The sequence below is a fragment of the Lagenorhynchus albirostris genome, chromosome 19, assembly GCF_949774975.1.
Source record: "Lagenorhynchus albirostris chromosome 19, mLagAlb1.1, whole genome shotgun sequence".
NCBI classification, from domain to species: Eukaryota; Metazoa; Chordata; class Mammalia; order Artiodactyla; family Delphinidae; genus Lagenorhynchus; species Lagenorhynchus albirostris.
The window spans coordinates 12,273,415-12,294,110 of NC_083113.1; the positions used below are offsets into that span (position 1 = coordinate 12,273,415).

General features: G+C 55.4%; 3 protein-coding genes across 11 annotated transcripts; 1 reads left to right on the forward strand and 2 right to left on the reverse strand.

Annotated features, from left to right (window-relative positions):
- Positions 1-1,546: 1,546 nt before the first annotated feature.
- ZNF576 (zinc finger protein 576) lies at positions 1,547-5,357 on the reverse strand. Of its 8 annotated transcripts, none has more exons than XR_009537016.1 (4): positions 4,609-5,356; positions 4,347-4,447; positions 3,571-3,798; positions 2,556-3,056 (listed from the first exon to the last, which is right to left on the reverse strand). XR_009537016.1 is itself a non-coding variant. In XM_060130541.1 (3 exons), exons 2-3 carry the CDS (start codon positions 4,429-4,431, stop codon positions 2,272-2,274), a joined length of 513 nt encoding a protein of 170 aa, XP_059986524.1. In that variant the 5' UTR covers positions 4,432-4,447; positions 5,055-5,339; the 3' UTR covers positions 1,547-2,271. The 8 variants fall into 8 exon arrangements, 3 of the variants coding, with proteins under 3 accessions (XP_059986524.1, XP_059986522.1, XP_059986521.1); XR_009537013.1 differs by having other exon boundaries at positions 2,564-2,699; positions 2,797-3,056; positions 4,347-5,357; XR_009537014.1 differs by having other exon boundaries at positions 2,580-2,699; positions 2,838-3,056; positions 4,347-5,356.
- On the forward strand, positions 5,320-9,170 carry IRGQ (immunity related GTPase Q). 2 transcript variants are annotated; one of them, XM_060130537.1, is made up of 3 exons: positions 5,320-5,602; positions 5,913-6,444; positions 7,702-9,170. In XM_060130537.1, the coding sequence occupies exons 2-3, from the start codon at positions 5,915-5,917 to the stop codon at positions 9,023-9,025; spliced, it is 1,854 nt and encodes a 617-aa protein (XP_059986520.1). In that variant the 5' UTR covers positions 5,320-5,602; positions 5,913-5,914; the 3' UTR covers positions 9,026-9,170. The 2 variants fall into 2 exon arrangements, with proteins under 2 accessions (XP_059986520.1, XP_059986519.1); XM_060130536.1 differs by having other exon boundaries at positions 5,320-5,453.
- A 6,486-nt stretch (positions 9,171-15,656) lies between these two features.
- On the reverse strand, positions 15,657-19,586 carry PINLYP (phospholipase A2 inhibitor and LY6/PLAUR domain containing). Its single transcript, XM_060132228.1, has 5 exons — positions 19,443-19,586; positions 18,207-18,323; positions 16,387-16,539; positions 15,993-16,136; positions 15,657-15,802 (listed from the first exon to the last, which is right to left on the reverse strand). The coding sequence occupies exons 1-5, from the start codon at positions 19,510-19,512 to the stop codon at positions 15,657-15,659; spliced, it is 630 nt and encodes a 209-aa protein (XP_059988211.1). The 5' UTR covers positions 19,513-19,586.
- Between the last annotated feature and the right edge of the window lie 1,110 nt (positions 19,587-20,696).

Consider the following 20,696-nt stretch of genomic DNA (forward strand, 5'->3'; position numbering starts at 1 on the left):
AAGGAGAAGTGCAAGAAGTTCTGGTTCTCCCACCAGAACCCAGTGGGAGCTTGGTGGGCAGGCCACGCCACGTGTATGGCTGGTGCAGGGGCTGGCTGCCACACGGCTGCTGCTTAAACCCCAAGAGGGGCACGGTGCCTTGTGCTGAGAGTGTAGACAGGTATTGGAGCCCGAACTGCTGCTGGAGGGGTTCCAGCAGGAGCCTAAGGCAAGGTGAGTCCCTTCTCCCCTCTTCCGACCTTCCTTCTTCCCATACCTCTTGTGGGATGAACTTAAGGAAGCCAGCTTTCCAGGGAGTCTGGGAAGCGTAGCTGCAGAAAGCCCAGCCTCATGGAGCAGCGTGGAAGGGTGGGCTGAGGCTGAGAAACAGGTAAACGACTGGGCGCAGTCAAGGAGTTCTTGAGCCTCCACGGTAAGCGCTGTCCTAGGTGCTGGGGATGAAGCAATGAGGGAGACAACCCACTTGCCCTCAGAAGCTTGGCTTCTAGAGGAGGGACACAGATGATGACAGAAACACAGGTGTGATAATTCCAAGTGTTGAAGAGTGCTGGGAATAAACTAAATCAGGCTAAGGGTTGGAGGTGCTGTCCTCTGAAGTGGCAGGTATCGAGACCTGAATAATGAGGAGGAAGACTTGCAAAGTTCTGGGTAAGAGGGAACAGCAAGTGCAAAGGCTCTGAGGCAGATGCCAGCCTGGCACGTGTGGCTAGAGTGTAGTGAAAAAGACAGAACCGGGAGGGAGTTGAAATTGCTTAGTGGGCTGGGACCTCGTCATTGTTGGGTTTTGTGGGCCTGGGTAAGGCCTTTGGATGTTACTTATGGGATGCTGTTGGAGGGTTTTGAATGAGGAGTGATGTAAGCTGACTTACATATACACAGGGGGTGGTCTGTCGTAGAGAGACTGGAAGGGTGGGGGGAGCAGTAGTGGTAGCAGACCCAGCCCCCTGCTGTCTCCTTGCTCTGCCATCCTGTTGTCGCTCTCATGGTCCAAGATGGCTGGATACCATGTCCACGTTCCAGGCGGGAAGGTCGAGGAAAGGCCGGTTCCTTTCTGAAGCTGGAGGACTCTACCCAGGAATTGAGTCAGAGCTCAGTCACATGGCCACATCTAGCCGCAAGGAAATCTGGGAAATGCTGTCTTTGTAGCCACCGTGTGCCTAGCTAATGAGTGGGAGATAGCTCACTCTCTACCATATCCATCTCACCTGTGGGCTTTCAGAATATCCCTCAATTCAAACAGAGTCTGTGATTATTGTATGCAGGGCGATTATTGTATGCAGATCGACCGTCGTCTCTAGGGGCAGGGCAGGTAATGCAAGGGAGTAAAACTGGTCCAGTGGAACTCAGCCCAGGGTTGGGTCTTTCAAGAGCTGAAAATAGGATCTTAATGGAATATCTCCCTGTGTTGGCCAAATACAACAGGAAACAGAAGGTATCTCTGTTTGACTCCAAACCAGTTTCCCCACAGGGCCAGGCCAGGTCTGCCCTGAGCTCTCCACTCCCCATGCCCTTATGTTCTCTGGGAATTCCTGCTCAAAAGCCAGAGTTCCTTGTTTAGACATTTTATTATGGACCTTTTGTTTTCAGATACTACTTCTGTTAGTTTATTCATGCCATCTCACCTACACATACAAAAAATATTCCGTGACCAGAATGGTACATAAAATTATTTCAATGAACAATAAATTATCTGGGGAGGAGGAAGGCAGAGCCATCCAATGCCACGGCCCCACCTTGAGTGGGAAAGGCTGGCAGGGGGTGGGAAGAGACAAGGGCCCAGTTTGCAACCCTCACGTGACTCAGTGCCGCCTCCGACTTTGCTGTCCCATCCCCAAAGGCTCAAGTTGCTCCACGTGTGGGACCCATTCGGTGGCATTACAGGCAGGCAACACCTCACTTTCCCTCCCCGATTCAGGCCCAGATCCAGGCACTTGGCTCTTGCAGCCCCATTGCCTCCACCTGGGAAGAATTAATGGTGATAACACAATCTGCAGCTAGTTATGATTTCAAACTATTTCATTGGGAACGAGGAAGATACAAATAACAAACTTCCCTCTTTCTTTCTTTCTCACTATTGTTTGATTTTACTGTTTCCCTGAAGGCTTTTGTGTCCTCCAAAGACGGAAGCTCTAAATGAGCATCTTCTGGGTCCTATTGATCAGGAGTCCTTTGCCTTTCCAGGGAGGAAAGTAACTCCCTCCCATCCCCTATCAGATGGGTGTCCCAGCAGCCGCAGGGCTTCCCTTGCCCTAGGGAGGGCTGGAGCCACACTCAGAGCTCCCCCCGGGCATGCCGGATGTAGTGCTGATGCAGCCCTGCTTCCTGGGCAAAGTCCTGCCCGCACTCAGTGCAGGCGAAGGGGCCAGGAAGGGGGCGGGCCTCGTGCGCCTGGCGATGCCGCCTCAGAGAAGCGGCCTGCCCAAAGGTCTTGCCACAGTCGGGACAGGGGAAGGTGGGTGGCGTGGTGGTGGGCGCAGCCGGCTGGGAGGGCCTGGCCGCTGGACCGTGGCTGCGCTGGTGGGTGATCAGGGCCTTGGAGGAGGGGAAGGAGCGGGCGCACGTGAAGCAGATGAAGAGGACCCCCTGCAGCTTCTGGGCCACGAAGTCCGCTGGGTGCTCCCGCTTCATGTGACGCTCCTGGAACTTGGAGTCTGCGAAGGTGATGAGGCAGCGGGTGCACTGCAGGGCCCCCAAGTGGCCTGAGGGACATGAGGAGAGGTTGGGGGAGGCCAGCAGGAGTCTCGAGGGCCTCTCCCAGCCTCAGAATCGCACCAACAGTGAGCATGCAGGGCTTACTATGTGCCAGGTGCTATGCCGGGCCTGGACAGCAGACTTACTGGACCTGTTTTACGGATGAGCAGACTGAGGCTCAAAAAGGTTAGGTAACTTGCCGACCGTCATGAAGCTAGGAAATGAAATGGCGGAGTCGGGACTGGAACCCGGGGAGTCCGCCCTTCCTACAGAGCCATGTGATTAGAGCACAGCCTCGAGCCAGACCGCCTGGAACTGACTCCCGGTTCTACCACTTCCGAGGCAAGTAGAAACGGCGTTTTCATCTGGAAAATGGGGTAACGACCATATCAGTATCTACTTTACAGGGCTGTTGTAAGGAATAAACGAATTAACGTATAAAAAGTGCTTAGAACAGTGCTACACGATGGTTTGCAAAAATTATTGTTGAGACAGAAAAGAAGCCCCACAGCTAGGAGCTGGCCTGGCACTCACAGCTAGGCCTCGGTGTTCTGTTCGGCATAAACAATTTCACAGAACGTCGTCAGACAGGGCCATGCTGTGACTGAGACGAATCAAGACAAGACCATGCCGTGATGCCTTCTACACACAGACAAAACGTGAACACTGTCCAAGCCACGAAGATGGCCAGACACCCTCCCCCGGCCCGTCATGGCTAATATGAGTGCCTGCTGCTGTTTTGCCAATTACACCTGGAGCCTTGCTTTGTTCCTCCCTCCTTCTAGGTTTAAGATAGCCAGCCATGTGATTGCCCCTGCTTCCTGGCACCATCCATCCACAGCAAAACCCCTTTCTTGAACCCTTCCCCAAATCACCTACCACAGCCTAAATCCTGTAATAAGTCCTTTCTTATTAGTGAGATGCCCCACGGTATGTGTGCTTCCTCAGCGCAGTGAGCAATAAGCCCAACTTGGTCAACTCCAGGTGTGTTCCTGGTGGTCTCTGGCTGGAGAGCATTGACACTGTGGCTTTCATCGTTATAAATACTTAACCTCTCTTTGCCTCGGTTCCCTCATGTGAAAGTGATAATTACCAATTTCACAGAGTCTGTTAGGAGGACGGAATGAGATAACAAACGTTAAACTCTTAGAATGCACCTAGCACATAATAAGCATTCAGTAGAAGCTGTTGCTATTATCCTAGGTCAAGTTGGCTGCCTTCATTAACATTAAGCTTTCCCCTTTTCTGCCGCCAAACCCCATACCAGCCAGCCCCATGAGGTGAGTAGTGGCAAGCCCTTTTGACAGATAGGGAAACGGAGGCCCAAGTCACACTGAAAGTCTGGGGCAGAGTTGGGACTGGGGCTCTCTGCCCTTTCCCAGCCAGCTCTCCCACCCCAAGCCTCTCTGGATGCCACTCTGTGCCTCTGAACTGCATCCCATTCATGCTTATGTGGATAGAGCAGGATGGGTACGTTTGAGGGTAATAAGGGTAGGGGTGGGGAGTAGCAGGTCCTGGGAGAGCAGCTCAGGGACCATTAACAGCTCCTTCCCAACAGGCAAATCCCCGCAACGCCCTGGACACTGAAATGCTATAGAAATCCTTTTAGCATCACAGCTCCTGCATCCCACCCATCTCTGGTCAGCAGTACTCACAGATGTCACCTCCCGGACTTTGGGGACTTCTCTCCTTGGACGAATCCTGCTGCTCCATGGTCTCTTTGGGGTGCCGGTCCTCCATGGTGACTGAGACCCCTCTGGTCAAGAGAGGAGCACGCATGACAGAACAGTAAATCAAGTGAAGTCGCTTATCTACAGCGAGTCTTAGAGGGCCCGCCAATCCTATGACCTTTGACAGGCTTGGCTTTGCCAGCCTTTGGCCGACCCCCCACGAGATAACATCTCCTTGAATTCTAACCTGATAGAGCAGCTCGCTAGAGAAGATGCAGTCCTCCCAGAAGATTCAACTACCCCGGTTTGTGACTCCCCTTAGAGCCTTCTCACTTGCGTGAGACCTCTGACCTATGCCTCCTACATCAAACTAACTCCCTGAACTCAGAGCGCGGGACCCTTGATCTTTGACACCAGCCTCATCCCCTTCTCTCCCACCTGTCTTGAGGCAGGTAGTGGTACCCACGCTTTAGCCTGCCTCCTTCCGGGAGACATCTTTCTCTGACATCCCGAAACTCTTATTGCACCTAGAACCCTCGCTTCCCACGCGCGCTTTCAGCCGCTGTGACCCGCTGCCCCAAACACTGCCCCCGGCTCCCTCCCGAGGCTGGTAGCCCAGGCCTCTGCTTTTCTCCAGACAGCAGAGGGCTGCCTTTCGTTGCGCCTGTCAGTTGCTCGTCACAGCGCCGTCACCCGAAGTGAAGCGGGGTAGGGCCCACCGAGTCTCAAAGTCCCGGTGGTTTCCACGGCCTTTCGCCTGATGAGCCTTTCGAAGCCCAGATCTCGGGTTGCCATCCGACTGCAATGATTCAGTCGCGCCAACCCGGTCCTCAAAATAATGGGAGGGGTCCTTCTCTGCACTGGGGTGCGTAATGATGACGTTGCAAGCCTCCTTTGCAGTGCAGACCTAAGCTTATTGCGCAAGTGTGTTAGGCGCTCCTGACGCGCACGCGCTTTGGCTCCCTCATTGTTCAAGGTTCGGCGACCGCCGAAGAGAGTGCCCTTCGGCCGTTCTGCGCAGGCGCTGCAAAGGGCCCTGTCCCCGAGGTTAAGCTTTCGAGACACACCCCCTCCTAAAAGGAATGACGTCAGGTTAGAGCCCCCCGGAAAGGGTCTGGACATCCCCAAATCCCGGCGCTTTAGCCTCATGGGCCTCCTTCCTCGGACCCCAGAGGCAGAGCTTCTCAGCGGCTGACCGACTGCTACCGACTGCGCAGTCCCGTGGGCCGGCTGTTTGCTCGGTCGGTGATTTGGAAGGGAGGAGTGAGGGGTAAAAACATCTGTGTCCCTGAGGGAGGAGGGGGCTAGAGGGCGATTTCTGAGTTTCTGAAGCGTAAAGGGAAAGGCATCCAGAAAGAGGGCGGACAGGACTCCCAGGTCCCTGGGGAATAGGGCCTGGGCGCCAGATTTCTAGGTGCCTGTCAGTGATACCCGAGAAGGAAAGAAGTGGTCAGGGTAAAAGGCTGAAGTCTGAGACCAGAGTGGGGAAGCTAGGAAAGAAAAAGGTTGGGTGCTCCGTGACCCGGGTCCTCCTCTCTCCCCACTTTCCAGCCATGCCTCCGCCGCGGGGTGACGTGACCGTCTTATTCCTGGGGCCTCCGGGCTCGGGAAAGTCTGCTGTGATCGCAGCGCTGTGCGACAAGGATGTGGAGACGGTAGAGATCCCCGACGGACGGCCGGATTCCGGGCTCCCCAGCCTGAGAGCTGCAGGCCCAGGCCTCTTCCTGGGCGAGCTGAGCTGCCCACCCGCAGCGCCGGGGCCCTGGGCGGCGGAAGCCAACGTGCTGGTATTGGTGCTGCCCGGCCCCGAGGGGAATGAGGAACCCTTGGCCCCAGCGCTGGGGGAGGCAGCGCGGGCCGCCCTGGCCCGAGGAACACCCCTGCTGGCTGTGCGGAACCTTCGTCCCGAGGAGTCACAGAATGTAGCCCAGGCTCGGGATCAGACCGCAGCCCGGCTGGACAGCGCCGGGTTGGGCGCCGCGACTCTCTTTGTGCTACAGACCGACTGCCGCAGCAGCGACGGCTGCGAGGAGCTGGAGCGCCTGCGGGCGACGCTGCGGAGCCAGGCGGAGGCGCTGCAGAGGTGAGCGCGGCGTTCCAGGGTGGGTTGAAGAGGACTGGTGCTTTATTTAGTCTGTATCTCCCACCCCTAAGGTGCTCTTTGAGGTCTGCGAGACCCCGCCCTCAGCGAGTTTGGGGCCATTCTTAACGGGATATCTGCTGAAAGCCCTGCTCCCTCGTCCAAATCCCGACCCTCAGCGCAGGTTTTGAGGTCCACGAGGTTCCACCTCAAACTAGCGCTCTGTGCTTGACCCTTTTCTATCATCTAGGCCAAGGGTCAGCTAGAAGTCTGGACCTGTCATTCCAGGTTCCGCCTCCTGCGAGCGCTCTGAGGTCATGAGCCCCCGCGCCCTCGCGAGAATTCTAGGAGGGACCGGGACCTAGCGCCCAAACACTGCCCCCAGGCCAAAGTGTGAACGAGGGCTCACTCTCTCCAGGCAAGCTGGTGATCCCCGCGAAGCTTTTACCCGAAGACTCCACTCTCCAGTCTTAACCCTCTTGCTCGCCATCTGCTTGGTTCTCAAGCGACCCCAGTCTCCGGAGAGCCACACCCTAAGCGAGCTTTGTCGTTTCGGGGGCCCTCCCCCACTTCCTTTTTCTAATCCCCTTTCGCTTCTGTGTCCACTTGCTGGCTACCTCGTGAATTTTCTCCCCTAACCCCAAGCGGCCTCCTTTTATAGACGTCAAAACGAGGCTCAGAGAGGGGCAGCCTCTTCCCCAGGCCCACCACTCGTCTTTCTTCCTTAGCCACACACCCTTGGTAAGAACTAGTAGATGAGGGTTCTCCCCTCACCTGTCTTTACAGCCCTCCTAACTCCTAGTCTCAGGAAAGAGCGCCCTTGGTGACCTTGCCCTTGTCGAATAGGGCTCGATTTTCGTTTAGTCCTCAATACAGTCGCCATTCTTTCTTTGCTCTAAACTCCACTCTCTCTGAGTTTTGCCCCGCCCAGCAGGGCTTTTTCTTAATCCTGCAGGTCCCTCGGAAAGACCCGCTCCCGCAGAGTGTAACCCCGGGGATGGCTTAGCCGGGTCCCCATTTTCGACTCTGTTGGCAACCTGATTTCTGATTTCAATCCAGCCGTCCCACCCCTTCTTTAAGCCCCTCCCTTTTCTTCATAGCCTCAGATTCTGTTTCTGTGCCGTTAGTCTGGCCCCTCCCTTTCCTGATTATTCAGAAAGCTCCGCCTTGTCATCATAGCCCAGTCCTGTCCCCGTAGCCCAGCTCGCCAGCATTTAGCCCCTCTTCTGCCCTTGACCCCATCCCTCCCTTTCCCCGCAGGCTCCTGCCACCGGCTCAGGATGGCTTCGAGGTGCTGGGCGCTGCAGAGTTGGAGGCTGTGCGCGAGGCCTTCGAGACGGGTGGCCTGGAGGCGGCGCTGTCATGGGTTCGGGCCGGCCTGGAGCGACTGGGCAGCGCGCGCCTGGACCTGGCCGTGGCCGGTAGGGCTGACGTGAGCCTTGTGCTGAACATGCTACTCGGGTTAGATCCTGACGACCCAGGTGCGGTGCCTGCTTCGGCGCCCGCGGAGCCCATGCCCTACCCGGCCCCAGAGCGCCCCAATGTGGTGCTCTGGACCGTGCCTCTGGGCTCCGCGGGCACTGCTGCCGTCCCCCACCCAACCCACTACGACGCTCTCATCCTCGTCACCCCTGGGGCCCCCACTGAGAAGGACTGGGCCCAAGTCCGGCCCTTGGTGCTACCAGATACGCCGCTGGTCTGCGTGCGAACAGACGGCGAGGGCGAGGATCCGGAGTCCCTGGACGAAGAGGAGAAGAGCGGCGAGAGCTTAGAGAACGCAGGCGGAGGGGGGTTTGAGAATGCACGCAGTGAGGGGAGGGAGAAACGTGGCCCTGGATCGCAGAAAGCAGGCAGTGGGGAAGGTTCAGAGGACGCAGGCAGCGAGAGTTTGCAGCCGGTTGGCGTCGGCGTGAAGAAACCGGGCAGCGGGGACTCAGAGCGCGCGGCCGCACTGAGCCCAGAAGATGAGACGTGGGAGGTGCTGGAGGAGGCGCCGCCGCCGGTGTTCCCGCTGCGGCCGGGCGGCCTCCCGGGGCTGTGCGAGTGGCTGCGGCGTGCGCTACCCCCGGCCCAGGCCGGGGCGCTGCTTCTGGCTCTGCCACCCGCGTCTCCCCGCGCGGCCCGGACCAAGGCTGCGGCGCTGCGGGCCGGGGCGTGGCGGCCGGCCCTGTTGGCTAGCCTGGCGGCGGCGGCGGCCCCGGTACCGGGGCTGGGCTGGGCCTGCGACGTGGCGCTCCTGCGAGGTCAGCTGGCCGAGTGGCGGCGGGCGCTGGGGCTCGAACCCGCGGCGCTGGCACGACGCGAGCGCGCGCTGGGCCTGACGCCGGGGGAGCTGGCCGAGCGGACACGCTTCCCGGGTCCGGTGACGCGCGCCGAAGTGGAGGCGAGGCTGGGCTCGTGGGCGGGCGAGGGCACCGCCGGGGGCGCGGCGCTGGGCGCGCTCTCCTTCCTGTGGCCGGCGGGCGGCGCGGCGGCCACCGGGGGCCTGGGCTACCGCGCGGCGCACGGCGTCCTGCTGCAGGCGCTCGATGAGATGCGGGCCGACGCTGAAGCAGTGCTGGCACCGCAGGTGCCCGCGCACTGAGGGGATGGGTTGAGGGCCGGGGCTTCCGGGGTGCCCCGTGTCCCGGCTGCTCGGCTTGGTCAGGGGTTGAGGACTGCAAGTTGCCGTAAGAGGGAGAGGGCGTGGTGATCCAGACTCTGGCATGCTAGTATGGGATGTCTGGGCTTGTGAGGTCACAGAGCGGGGAGCGGGGGGCGGGGGGCGGGGGGGTGGGGCGCGGGGGCCGCCACTCAGAATCCTGGGTGATTGAAGGCGATGAGGGTCTGACCACCGACTGGAATGTGTGACTTCTCGTCACCAGGATTCCTGGGTCCTGAAGGGGAATAGAGTTCGGGGGACATGACTCCTGATTTCTCTGGGGGACCAGAGGGTGTGACCCTCAGACTCCTAGACTCCTGAACTCCTGAAGGGAGTTTGGGACTCCTCTAAGGGGATATATCTTGGTCTCCAAAGAGTAGAAACTGGATCTATTAGGTGTCTAGTCCTCCACGGGGGGAGGAGGTGGAAGCCCTGATTCCTGATGAAGGGGGTCTGCATCACACCGGGGACTCTAGCATGGAGGAGGGGGTCTGGGTTCCCCAGGGAGCTGGAATCCTTGGGCTTCTGAGCCACAAAGGGGTATAAGGTCTGGGTTTCTGCGGGGTGGGGGGATAGGCCTGCATATAAAGGGGGCTTTGAATTTTCATTGGGGGGAGGAAGGAGCTCTGGAGTCTCAGAACTCCTGTCTCCCAAGAGGGCTGTGGACCTTGGTTCCTAATTCATGGGTGGTGGAAGGTCTCCATCTAGAGGGGGGAATAGGGGGCTGTGTAAGAGAGCTGGAGACCTTTGGTTCCTCTTGGGGAATAGAGGGGTCTCTAAACGTTGCTCCACCAGGGGCCTGGTGACCCAGATTTCTTTCCCAGTTGTTGTGGGGAGAATGGTACCACAAAAATGAGAGGAAATAAGCGTTCTGGGCATGGTGGGCTCTGGGGGGGTAGCCAGGGACCGGGAATGAGGCCTTCTGGGTGTGGAAGGACAGAAACGCCTCCCTCAGAGGTATCTCCCCAAAGTCCCTAATGGGTTTGGATCCTGGTAACTAGCTGCCTTTCTCTGAGTTGGACTGGAAAGGGATATGACAGCCCCCATTTTATAGGTGCTGAGCGACTGTGGGGCTCTCTGGGGACTCTGTTCGTCTGTCCCTCTCTCCTTTAGGAGTTTCTATCTTTTTTTGGTCTTGGCTTTGGTCTTGGTCATTAAACCTTAACCCTTTCTGACCTTGGTATTATATACACCTGCCTTTTGGGAAGAGCAACCGTACTGCTGCACTGATCCCAACGCTTCTGTGTTGGCTACCTCAGGTATCCCCGAGAGAGACACAGAGAATGCCACAGTGAGCAAGGGACCCACAGAGCAGCTGGGCAGGTGTTCCAGACCGTGGGAATGTGCCACAGTGGGGCAAAGGCAGAAACCACAGTGCCTGGAATGTTCTAAGCTGCCAGCTACAAGTAGAGGAGAAGCCACAGGTCACAGAACTCTTCAATGCCGAAAACAGAAAGGGAGGACCTGAGAGGCCATCCAGCAGAATCTCTGTTATGTTAGATGGGGAGAGCAAAGCCCAGAGAGGGCAGGCTCTAGGCCCAACAGCACGCAGCAAGGCCCCTGCCTGTTCTTATTTCCTGCCCCCTCCTGTCCCCCCAATCAACCTGATCTTCCTTCTGATGCTTGAGTGGGCCACCTGGGATCCTGCCTCAGGACCTTTGCACTTTCTGTTATTTCTGCCTAGAATGCTCTGCTCCCAGATCTTCCCACGACTGGCTCCTTCTTGTCAATCAAGTCTCAGCTCAAGTGTCCCCTCAGAGAAGCCTTCCCTGACCTCTGTAACAGAAGTAGCTCACACCCCCACCCCTATTATTTGTCTTGGCCGGTTATTTTTCCTTGTAGCAATTATTACTGTAGAAAATTACCTTATTTATTTATTTACCTATTTATTGGCTATTATACCTGTCCTGTTCTCTGCTGTACCCCCAGCACATAGAATAGTGCTTGACATACAGAAGGTGCTCAGTAAATATTTAATTCATTCATCAGTGGCAGAATTAGGGCTGGAATTTAGGTCATCAGCCTCTTGCCACAAGACAGGGAAAAGGTGTGAGATGGGGGAGAAACAAGTATCTCTTGGGAGAGGAAGCTCCTGTCTGAGGTCGGGGGACCTGGGAAGCAAACACAGCTTTGCCACTGTCACTCCAGGTGACTTGGGCCAGTGCCTTTTTTTGCCTTTTCCCACATGTGAAATGAAAGGGCTGGACAAGAACAATAAACACTTCCGAGATCCTGTTTCCTTGGACAGCTGAAGGCAAGGGTGACCAATCCGAGGGGCGGTTCCACCATGTCTACCTTGAACTCCTACCATCGGCACAATCTGTCCCATCAAAGTTGAGATGGCCAAGATGGGGAAAAGCATTTGGCTCTATACTGAATGGCTCCAAGCATTGTCCTCAAAGCTCTTCTGGCCTTAGGAGAATGTCCCTCATCCATATCTGTAATACCCAGCACAACACTGTCCCCTCCTCAAGTCCAGCGTTCAAGCATCTGCATTAAGCCTGCCTGCCGCGTGCAGAAGCAGGAGACGCGCAGAGCAGCGCTGTCCAATAGAAACAGGATGTGAGCCACACGGGTAGTTTCACATTTTCTAGTAGCCACGTTAAAAAAGGAAAAGGAAACAGGTGAAACTAATTCTAGTATGTTGTACCTCAGTATATCCAAAATATTATCATTTCAGCATGTAATCAGTACAGGAAACTACTAATGAGATATTTCACATTCTTTTGATGCTAAGTCTTTGAAATCTGCTGTGTATTTCTCACAGCACATCTCAATTCAGATGATAGATTTTCATCAGAAATATCTGACCTCAATTTAGATTTCAGAAAACTCATATTTGGAGAAGTCGATTCATATACCCAAGTTGTCCTAATTATATTGGATAGTTTTCCAATAACTGAGATGAGTAGCAATTTTTTAATTAATCAGAAGTAACTAAAATGTAAACTGCAGTTTCCCCGTTGCACTAGGCACACGTGGTGAGTAGCCACTGTATTAGACAGCACTGCCCTAGAACACTTCCCATTATCAAAGAGAACTCTGTGCACACTGCTCTAGGGTCAGACAGCCCTTTGACTGTCCATGGGGGTGACCTTGGGCAAGTCACTCAGCAAATGGCATCTACCTCACAGGGTTATGGTGAGAATTCAGTGCATGCACGTATGTGCATGCATTCTCTCTCGTGCACAGCAACGAACTTGCAGCGCCTCCTGGAAGCCGGCACACTGGGAGCCCGAACGTTAGCCTCACCCCCATGCCTTTGCTCGGAGTGCCCTCCTCTCTTCGTGCTGCTTTGCCACCATCTCTAACTTGGTCCCGTCTGACATCTCTGCTCTCTACGTGCCTCTGTTCCAAATTCCCTCTTCCCTCATGCCAATGGGAATCATGCCTGAGATCAAATCTGAGAAAGCAAGACCCAGTTTTGTTTTCGCGTGTCGCTGTCCGTTGTGGAGTGTGCTGATTGTGTTTATGTAGTTGTATATTGGCACTCTTGGGTGTCACGACTATCTTTTAGAGTGGTTGCCTTTTAAATCATGACTTTTAAAGGGATTGAATTTTAGGCTCTGTAGAGGCAGCAAGTTGCTAGTGAGGCATCTGTCTCTGGGAGCATCCAAGCAGAAAAGACTAAGGCTCCCTTTTGGATGGATTGCTGACTGCCATCAGGGTGTGTCTACAAGGCACCTGCAGGCTGGAAGGCCCTTGAAGGCAGAAATTCAAGGAAAAGTATGGTGAATCTTGGCGTTGCCATCGCCAGAAGCAGAAGAGGCACAAAAGCCTCATTACCTTAGCTGAGTTTCATACTTGTCTGCATAATGATGGAGAGACGTGTATCCACTGAGGTAGGAAACCATGAAGGCGGGTGAATCAAGGGTGGGTTGGCCTGTGGTGCTTTTTGGAGGAGTGAATAAAAAAGTAGAAATTCCATTGTGTGTCTGTTCTTTCGGGGTTTAAAGGGAAAAAAAGATGCTTGGGATTTTGACTGGAGCTGGAAGCCTAGACTTCTGGGTCCCCGGAGAGGAGGGACAGTGGGAGTCTGTGCAGCGTAGAATCCATTGGGCTGGAATTGAGAGACTTTGAGTTTTGCCACCCTGGAGGGGCTGGAGCCGACTATTCATTGTTTACACCTTGGGGGCTGTGATGGTAAACGTCTTAGCTCCGGAACCAGCTTGGCCCATGAATGCCCCCAGTCTGTTCAGCTTCTCTGCAGCCCTGCCCTTGGTTTGTCCCTTCTCATCCCGACTCTAGACCTGGTCATGGGATCTGCTTGGCTACTGAGACAACAGCAAAGATGATGGGCAGAGGCTTGAAAAGTTCTCATGCATTGGGACTTCCTCTCTTGCTACCCGGGGGACCCCTGTCACTGCCACCACATCAAGAAGTCCAGGCTAGGGAATTCCCTGGTTGTGCAGTGGTTAGGACTCGGCGCTTTCATTTCCGGGGCACGGGTTCCATTCCCGGCTGGGGAACTAAGATCATGCAAACCCCATAGTGTGGCCAAAAAAAAAAGAAGTCCAGGCTAACCTGCTGGTGATAAGAGACATGTGGCCCAGTCAGCCCTGACACCCCAATCAGTGTCAACCCTCTGGAAGAGAGCTGCCTAGCTGACCAGCAGCTGAACCCAGCAGACACCAGAACCATCACCCAGCTGATCCCAGACCACATTGCCAACCAATTATTCTAAGCATCTGAGGTTTGGAGGGGCTTGTTACGTAGCAAAGGATAACTGATACAGGCTTGTCCGCTCTCTGTGATGTGGTCTCTTTCTCCCCTCAATGTGACCTAATGACTAAAATCTTAAGCTCTGCCACTTTTTAGCTGCTACGACCACCAATGTGACATTCCTTCTCTGAGCCTCAGATTCTTCTGAAAACAGGGATGAGAATACTAGCGCCTATCACGTGGAGTAGTTGTGAAGACAAAATGAGAACCTGCCCCAAAGGTCATGGTGGCCATTCGTGCTGGTTATGAAATGTGTCTGGCCAGGCGGGGGCTCAGGTGGGGCATTTGGGGCCCGGACTGTGCTTCCTCCTCCTCTCCCGGTGGGGTTTGGTAGGGTCCTGTGACCAGCTCCACCCAGTGAACTGTGTCAAGTCACTTCTGGGTGGGCAGCATTTAATCATCCACGTGCAACCTTCCTGGGCTCTCTCCTGTGCACGGAAATCGGCATTAAGTTGGTGACTGCTCCACGATTATGAGGAGCAGAACGCCCTGTGGATGGTGCTAGACATGGAAGGTCAAGGATAAATCAACCTTTTTTTTTTTTTTAAAGATTTTTGGGATGTGGACCATTTTTAAAGTCTTCATTGAATTTGTTACAATATCGCTTCTGTTTTATGTTTTGGTTTTTTGGCTGCGAGGCGTGTGGGATCTTAGTTCCCCGACCAGGGATCGAACCTACACCCCCTGCACTGGAAGGCAAAGTCTTAACCACTGGACCACCAGGGAAGTCCCTTAAATCAACCTTTTGTGAATGGGTACCTCTTCAGCAAATACCACTCCTCTCCCTCCCACTGGAGGGGGAGTATACGTCCCTGCTCCACTGCTGTTGGCTCTGACCATATGATTTACTTTACTCCATGGAACGTTAGCACCCCCGACCTCAGCCGAGGACCCCGTGATCTGCCATGAGAAAGACATCAGCCAGGGAGCCGCTGATCCCAGAAGACTGTGAAGTGTCATGGAGGAGAACTTGAATCCCCTCCCAAACGGGACCCAAACCCCTCAAAGCACAGCCAGAAGGGGAACTGCTCCAGCCACCTACAAACCCTTAGAAGAATGATAGTTGTTACAATCTCGGCTTGGGGGTGGTTTGTTACACAAGCATTACTACAGCATGAATCGACTGATATAACTTTGTTGCTTTAAACCACGGAGATTAGGGACTTGTTTGTTACTGTAGCATAATCGATTCTGTCCTGACTGATGCCAGGGTCTAGCACCTGCCAACGAATGGCCACTCAGTAAGTGGCAGCTATTAGGACGATAACTATTTGGCCAGACACATTGTCTCCAGAACCAACATTGTCTTAAAGGTGCTGGGCACTGCACAAAGTGCTTTTTCAGTTTTCTTTTATTTGACTCTTAAGACAGCCCTTTGAGGTTATGGCTATTAATAGCCACAGTTTACACACGTGAAAACGGAGGCAAAAGAGGGAGAGGTTAACCAGAGAGGTGATCATGGACTCTGGAGTCTGATCTTCCCTAGCTGTTTGACCCAAGCCAAGTGACACCGCAACCTGTGCCTCAGTTTGTTCCTCTGTAAAATGGGGACAATACTTTCAACTTCACAGAGTTGTTGTGACTATGCAATGAGGTACCGCAGGAAAACACTTAGCATGGGGACCCAGCAGGGAGTAATCCCTTAACAAAAAGGTAGGGTCTTCCCTCTCTTCCTTCCAAAGAGGGGGTTCCCAAAGGTTGAGACCCCTGCTTTTTGCATCCCACCTCCCTGAAATGCATCACGTCACCAGGACTCAGGCTTGTTCTGTTAAGTTGTTTAATAATATATTGGCCCATGGGAAGCTGTAGCTGAGAACAAGTCAAGACCAAACGTGGCATACGCCTCGGTTCTTCACTTAGCCTTGCCAGGAGGCTGGGGGCCTGGAAGACAGTCGGCCTGGGTGATGGTGTAGACACGAGAGGCCGCGGGCACCAGGGTCCCAGGCTTGGTGTGGCAGGCATTCTCCGTAGCGCAGCCCCGAGTAGCAAATATGACACCTGTTGGGGGAGGGATTTCAGCCTGGAGTCAGGACTTCCAACCCCTCCCTCCTCATGACCCGGGGTCATGCCCCTGCCACCTCCTCACCCAGTTCTCTGGACCCACTCTCTCCCCTAGAATCTGGAAGTATGAGCCTCCAGTTCTGGGAGCCTCCCTGTCCCCTCCTCCAGAAATCTAGGTGCCCCTCACCAGTCTGCACTTTGCCAGCGCAGGTGATACAGTGGCTTTCCTGGCCAACACAGAGTACTTTCTTAGTTGAAGAGCATGTTTCCTTGAAGTGGGTGATGCAGGTAGGGCACTGGAGGCCATTCTCCGTACGATTGTTCTCAGGAGCTGGGGAGGAGGGTGGAGTGTAAGGTGTAAGGGACGTTAAACCCTTTCCCAACCTCACAGCAACCCTGGGGACACCGGTTGCTAATGGACACTGCATTTTACAGGCGAGGACCTGAGGCTCAGAGCAAGGAGGATGCTTGCCAAAGGTTACAGCGCGGGTCAGTGACCGCAGGTCAGTGGCGGGTGTTTACAGCAGGCTCTCAGGCGGGGCAGGAAGGGACTCCAGTTGTGGGGCTGAGCTGGCCCTTACCGGGCAGGGGATCGTGGTTGCAGACGTCGCTCTGGCAGCAGCGTGTGTTGGACACCATGTAGTTCTCAGGGTCCATGGTGATGGAGATGAATCCTGAGCTGCAGGCGCTGGATTTCATGCACCCCTTATAGGTGTTCAGCGACTGGTGGCCCTCTGCAGGATGGCGAGGGAGGGGAGGGCTCAGGGGCCCTGGCCTGGACCCTGGCTTCCAGGTCTCTCCCAACCTTACAGCTGCCCCAGCCCACTGCTGTCTAGGGAGTTCTCTTCCAGCCCCCCAGAGTCATACCCCCTTATCTGCCTGGGGCATGGTCTGGACTGTTTTTTAGGTCCGCTCCACCCCACCCCCTCCAGGCTTTGGTGGTCTCTTGCAGTTCCCATCGGCAAGCCCTGGTGCCTGCCTGAGTGGTCCCTTCCGCCCCACGCCACCCCACTGCCATCCTCTAAGGGTCACACCTGTAGTGGTCTTTTTCAGGCCGCCTATGGCTATCTCCATGGCGGTGTGAAATGGTCTCTTCCAGCCTTTCGCCCTCCCCTGACCCTTGGAATCCCTTCCACCAAATACTGGAATGCCACCCTCGCCCCCCCCCCCACCGCACCCTGTAACACCCATATCCTTCTCTGTCTAACGTGGTCTCTTCCAGATTTCCCCAGGGTCACTCCCCAGACCTCCCACCAATGGTCTCTTGCTGCCCTCCTTGGGTACTCTCAGGTCTTGCCTGAAGTGGTCTCGTCCAGCCTCCACAGCCTTCCCCCTCCCCCTCCCCACAGTACGGTGGTCTCTTCCAACCCTAGGGTTTCCCCTCTTTACCCCACAGAAAGGTGGTTTTTTTCCCCAACTTCCTCCTGCGGTCCCAGGGTCCCATGGTCCCATCTCCCTCCCATATACTCCTGGGTGGCCTCTGCAAGACTTTCAGGTCCTTCCCCCACCTGCCCACCCTTGCTAGGTGAGTAGGGCAGCGTGCAATCTTCTATCCCACTTACCTTACACACCCGCTCCGGTCGGAATGGTTCCTTCCTACACTCAACGTTGGCCTTACCTCCCGTCACATCCTTCCTTCTCCAGTCTCACACCGTGCCCCACCATGTTCCTTTAACTAAGGGTTTCTGGGTCTCTTTCAGCTTTGAATGAACACCCCACCCCCCGTGGTTTCTTCCTTTGCGCCCCTTCTCCCCCATCCTCCCTCAGGCCTGGGAGAGTCCCTTCCATTTAAGTCTTGCCTCTCCTCTCCCATTTTACTCATATGTCTCCCCATTGCCGCAGCTCCACTTCTTTGTGATAACTTGCTCCATGCTTCAGGAATATCTTCCCTCTCCTGTCTGTTCTTTTATATCTCTCCCTCTACCCCAATATCATCTCTCCTCTTCTTGTCAGGAATGGTCTCTTCCAACCTGCATCCCTAGGGGATCCCTCCCACCCCAAATGGTCAACCTGGTCACATTCCTTCCAACCCACCCCAGCCCCTTCCTTCTCCTCTACACGCCCCCCTCCACCTCTTGCATATTAGATTTTCCCCCTCTCGCGATTTCTCTCTTCCCCCTTGTCCTTTCCTTCCCTAATCCCCTCCTGCCTAAGAAAGTCTCTATATCTGCCCCCCCACCCCCACCCCATCAACTCTTTGGAGTCTAATTTTCAGAAATCCCTGACAACAGTGGTTTCTGTCGTTCCATCGGATTCCCTTCCCTCCATCCACCTCGAGATTGCCTTTCCCTCTTTCCTGCCTGCTCACCACTGGAAGGTTCCTCCCCGTGCGTGCTGGTATCTGCTACCCCGAAAGCACAGCCCCCTCCCTAGGATCTGACGCCACGCCCTGAGCTCTTACTCCTGTTGGTGTGAGCCACGATGACCACGCAGGAGTCCTGGTCGGGGTCACAAGTTTGCACATTTCCACTGCACGTGGGTCCGGAGCCTGTACACACCTCACAGCTGAGTGGGTACCCTGCAGTGCAGAGAGCAGGGCTCTAGTCAAGGGTGGTGTGGTCTGCGGACCAAGACTTCGGACGGAGTCCAGAGGGGGATGGGGGGGGGCGGTCTGAGGGAGGAGGGAAAGGTATCTCCCTGATTGTTCTTGGGCGGGGCATTGGCGCCTGTCCTGGGAACTGTCCGAAGCTCCCGCAGAGACGCCGTGGTGCTCCAGCAAAGCTGCTTTCAGGGGTGGGAAGCGACTCCACCAGGGAGCAAGTTTACCTAATTACAAGGCTGGTGACTTTGGATGCTAGGGTCCTCTGAGAAAGTTTGGGGACAGGGAGGGGTCCTGGTGAAGGTTTCCATGGACTTTTGTGAAGCTTCAGGTCAAGCTGGTTCTCGGAAGTGAGATCCTCTTCCTTGTAGGTACCACGCGGTCTTGTAGACAGTAGGAGCCCAGGCAGGGGTACCTGAGGCTGGGATCTGCATCCCAGGTCAAGAAGGGAGAGCACGGACCAGGAGGGCAAGCGCATGGACCCCTTGGTACTGAGAGAGGAGGCAACTGGGGGCCCAGACACTGGGCAACTGCATCCTGGGGAAGGTGGGGCTTGCCTGAATTCCTGCATCTAGGGGAGGACACTAGGGGTCTGAACTCCCTAGAGTTCTGGGAGAAAGAAAATCTCTCCCGCGCCCCATCATTTTTTTAAAAAAAATTTCCCTTTCTAATCATACTCTGATTTTCTAGAATTCAGACGTCTTTTTTTTTTTTTTTGGCCGAGCTGCATGGCATGCGGAATCTTAGTTCCCCAACCAGGAGTCGAACCCCCACCCCCTGCAGTGGAAGCGCAGAGTCTTAACAACTGGACCGCCAGGGAAGTCCCCAGATGGCTTATTTTGAGACCTTGCCTGGGGGACAGGGGATTCAAAGCTCATCAAATCCCCTTCTTTCTCAGGGATTCACACACACAAGTTTCTGAGCTATTCTTCCCTTGGGGCCCCAGTCTTTCTGTCCTTTACCCTCTGCCTTTGCCATGAATCTGAATTCCCAGGACACCTCCTCTTTCCCCCTCCCCGCTGAAGGACCTTGCTGAATGCCCCTCTCATACAGTCCTCTTTCCGAAGGTCCCAGGATTCCAGGCCCCTAGTCACTTACCCAGACCCAGGAGGGTGCAGAGCAGCAGGGAAGCCAGCAGGAAGGTCTGGGGTTTCGTGGAAAGCCTCATGATGGATGAGTGAGTGAACCTGCAGTCCCAGGTCCCCAGCTCTTCTTATAGGAAGCTGAGGAGGGGTGGGTCTGGACCCACCCTACCCCTACGGTGAGAAAGAAGTGACGTAAGATCTGGGGGCAGGTCTCTGTAGCTCTGGGGTGGGGAGGCAGAACCAGAATCCGAATGCGACATGGGCATCTTGTGCCCAGCCCCCTCCTCCACGGGGACCCCAGGTGGACTTCCAGCCTTCTCTTCTGTCAGGACCCAGAAGATCACTTCCCTATTTTCTCACATTCCCAACCCCACTCCCCCACCCCCCCACCCCCCCATCCCCACTTTTCTTTTTTTTCTGACCTGAGGCCCAAGATCAGAATCTCAGAATCGGGTCATTTGATTCCCTGCAGGGTAGGGCGGCTGCTAGGACTGAGATACCCTTCTTTCTCTTCCCAAGGAGGTGCCCAGCGTGGGTGGGGCCCTACCTGGGAGTGTCAGCATGTTCTGTAGGGGCACGCTTGGTTCATACTCACTTTTCCGTGTTTGGGTTGTTTCTAGCTCCGACCCCACCCCAAGATGCCCTTCTGGGTCTCTCGGGGACGGAACAGAGGGGTGCTTGTCGCCGGGCAGGGGTGGGCGTGGTACGAGACAGATGCCCATAGGTCACATTGGAAAACTGAGGCATGGTTGGAAGCACTCAAGGCTGGATGTGTGTTTGGGCACATGCACTGTGTTTTATTTAGGTTCTTTACCCACTCTCTCTGCCGCAGGCATAAGCTTGAGAGATCAGAGATTGTGTGTGCGTGTGTGTGTGTGTGTGTGTGTGTGTGTGTGTGTTGGTGGCGGGCATGGGGAGGGTAGCCAGCAACCGGTGGAGGAGATCCTGTTGCGGTAGGCTCCAGGCTCCCTGCAAAAATCCACTCAGATTTGCTGGCCTCTTGCTTTCCAACTGAAGTTGGGGTGGTGAGGATGGCGAATTTCTTCTGGGGACCAGTCCTGGAGGCCACGCCGGTTGCTAGGCGCCCGGAAGACCTAGTGTGAAAGTCACCGGAAGGGGGAGCTAGAGAGCGGTTTGGCCAGAGGGAGGCGGGAGAAGCTCGTTACTAGGCAACTCAGCCCCTCTCGCCTCTCTCGGGAGAGACGCACTGGGCTTGCGCAGTGTTGACGCGACCTCCGGCGCGCCGCTGTTTGAAAGGCCCGAGCCT

Bases quoted from the DNA above. Each gene is read 5' to 3' on its own strand.
- ZNF576 (XM_060130538.1), bottom strand. From the start codon at position 4,470: ATGCGTGCTCCTCTCTTGACCAGAGGGGTCTCAGTCACCATGGAGGAC. The intron at 2,700-4,346 runs GTGAGTACTGCT...CATGTCCCTCAG, and splicing joins AAGTCCGGGAGGTGACATCT to GCCACTTGGGGGCCCTGCAG.
- IRGQ (XM_060130536.1), top strand. The intron at 6,445-7,701 runs GTGAGCGCGGCG...CTTTCCCCGCAG, and splicing joins CAGGCGGAGGCGCTGCAGAG to GCTCCTGCCACCGGCTCAGG.
- PINLYP (XM_060132228.1), bottom strand. From the start codon at position 19,512: ATGAGGCTTTCCACGAAACCCCAGACCTTCCTGCTGGCTTCCCTGCTG. The intron at 16,540-18,206 runs GTAAGAGCTCAG...GCCATCCTGCAG, and splicing joins CGTGGCTCACACCAACAGGA to AGGGCCACCAGTCGCTGAAC. The intron at 16,137-16,386 runs GTAAGGGCCAGC...CCTCCTCCCCAG, and splicing joins CAACCACGATCCCCTGCCCG to CTCCTGAGAACAATCGTACG.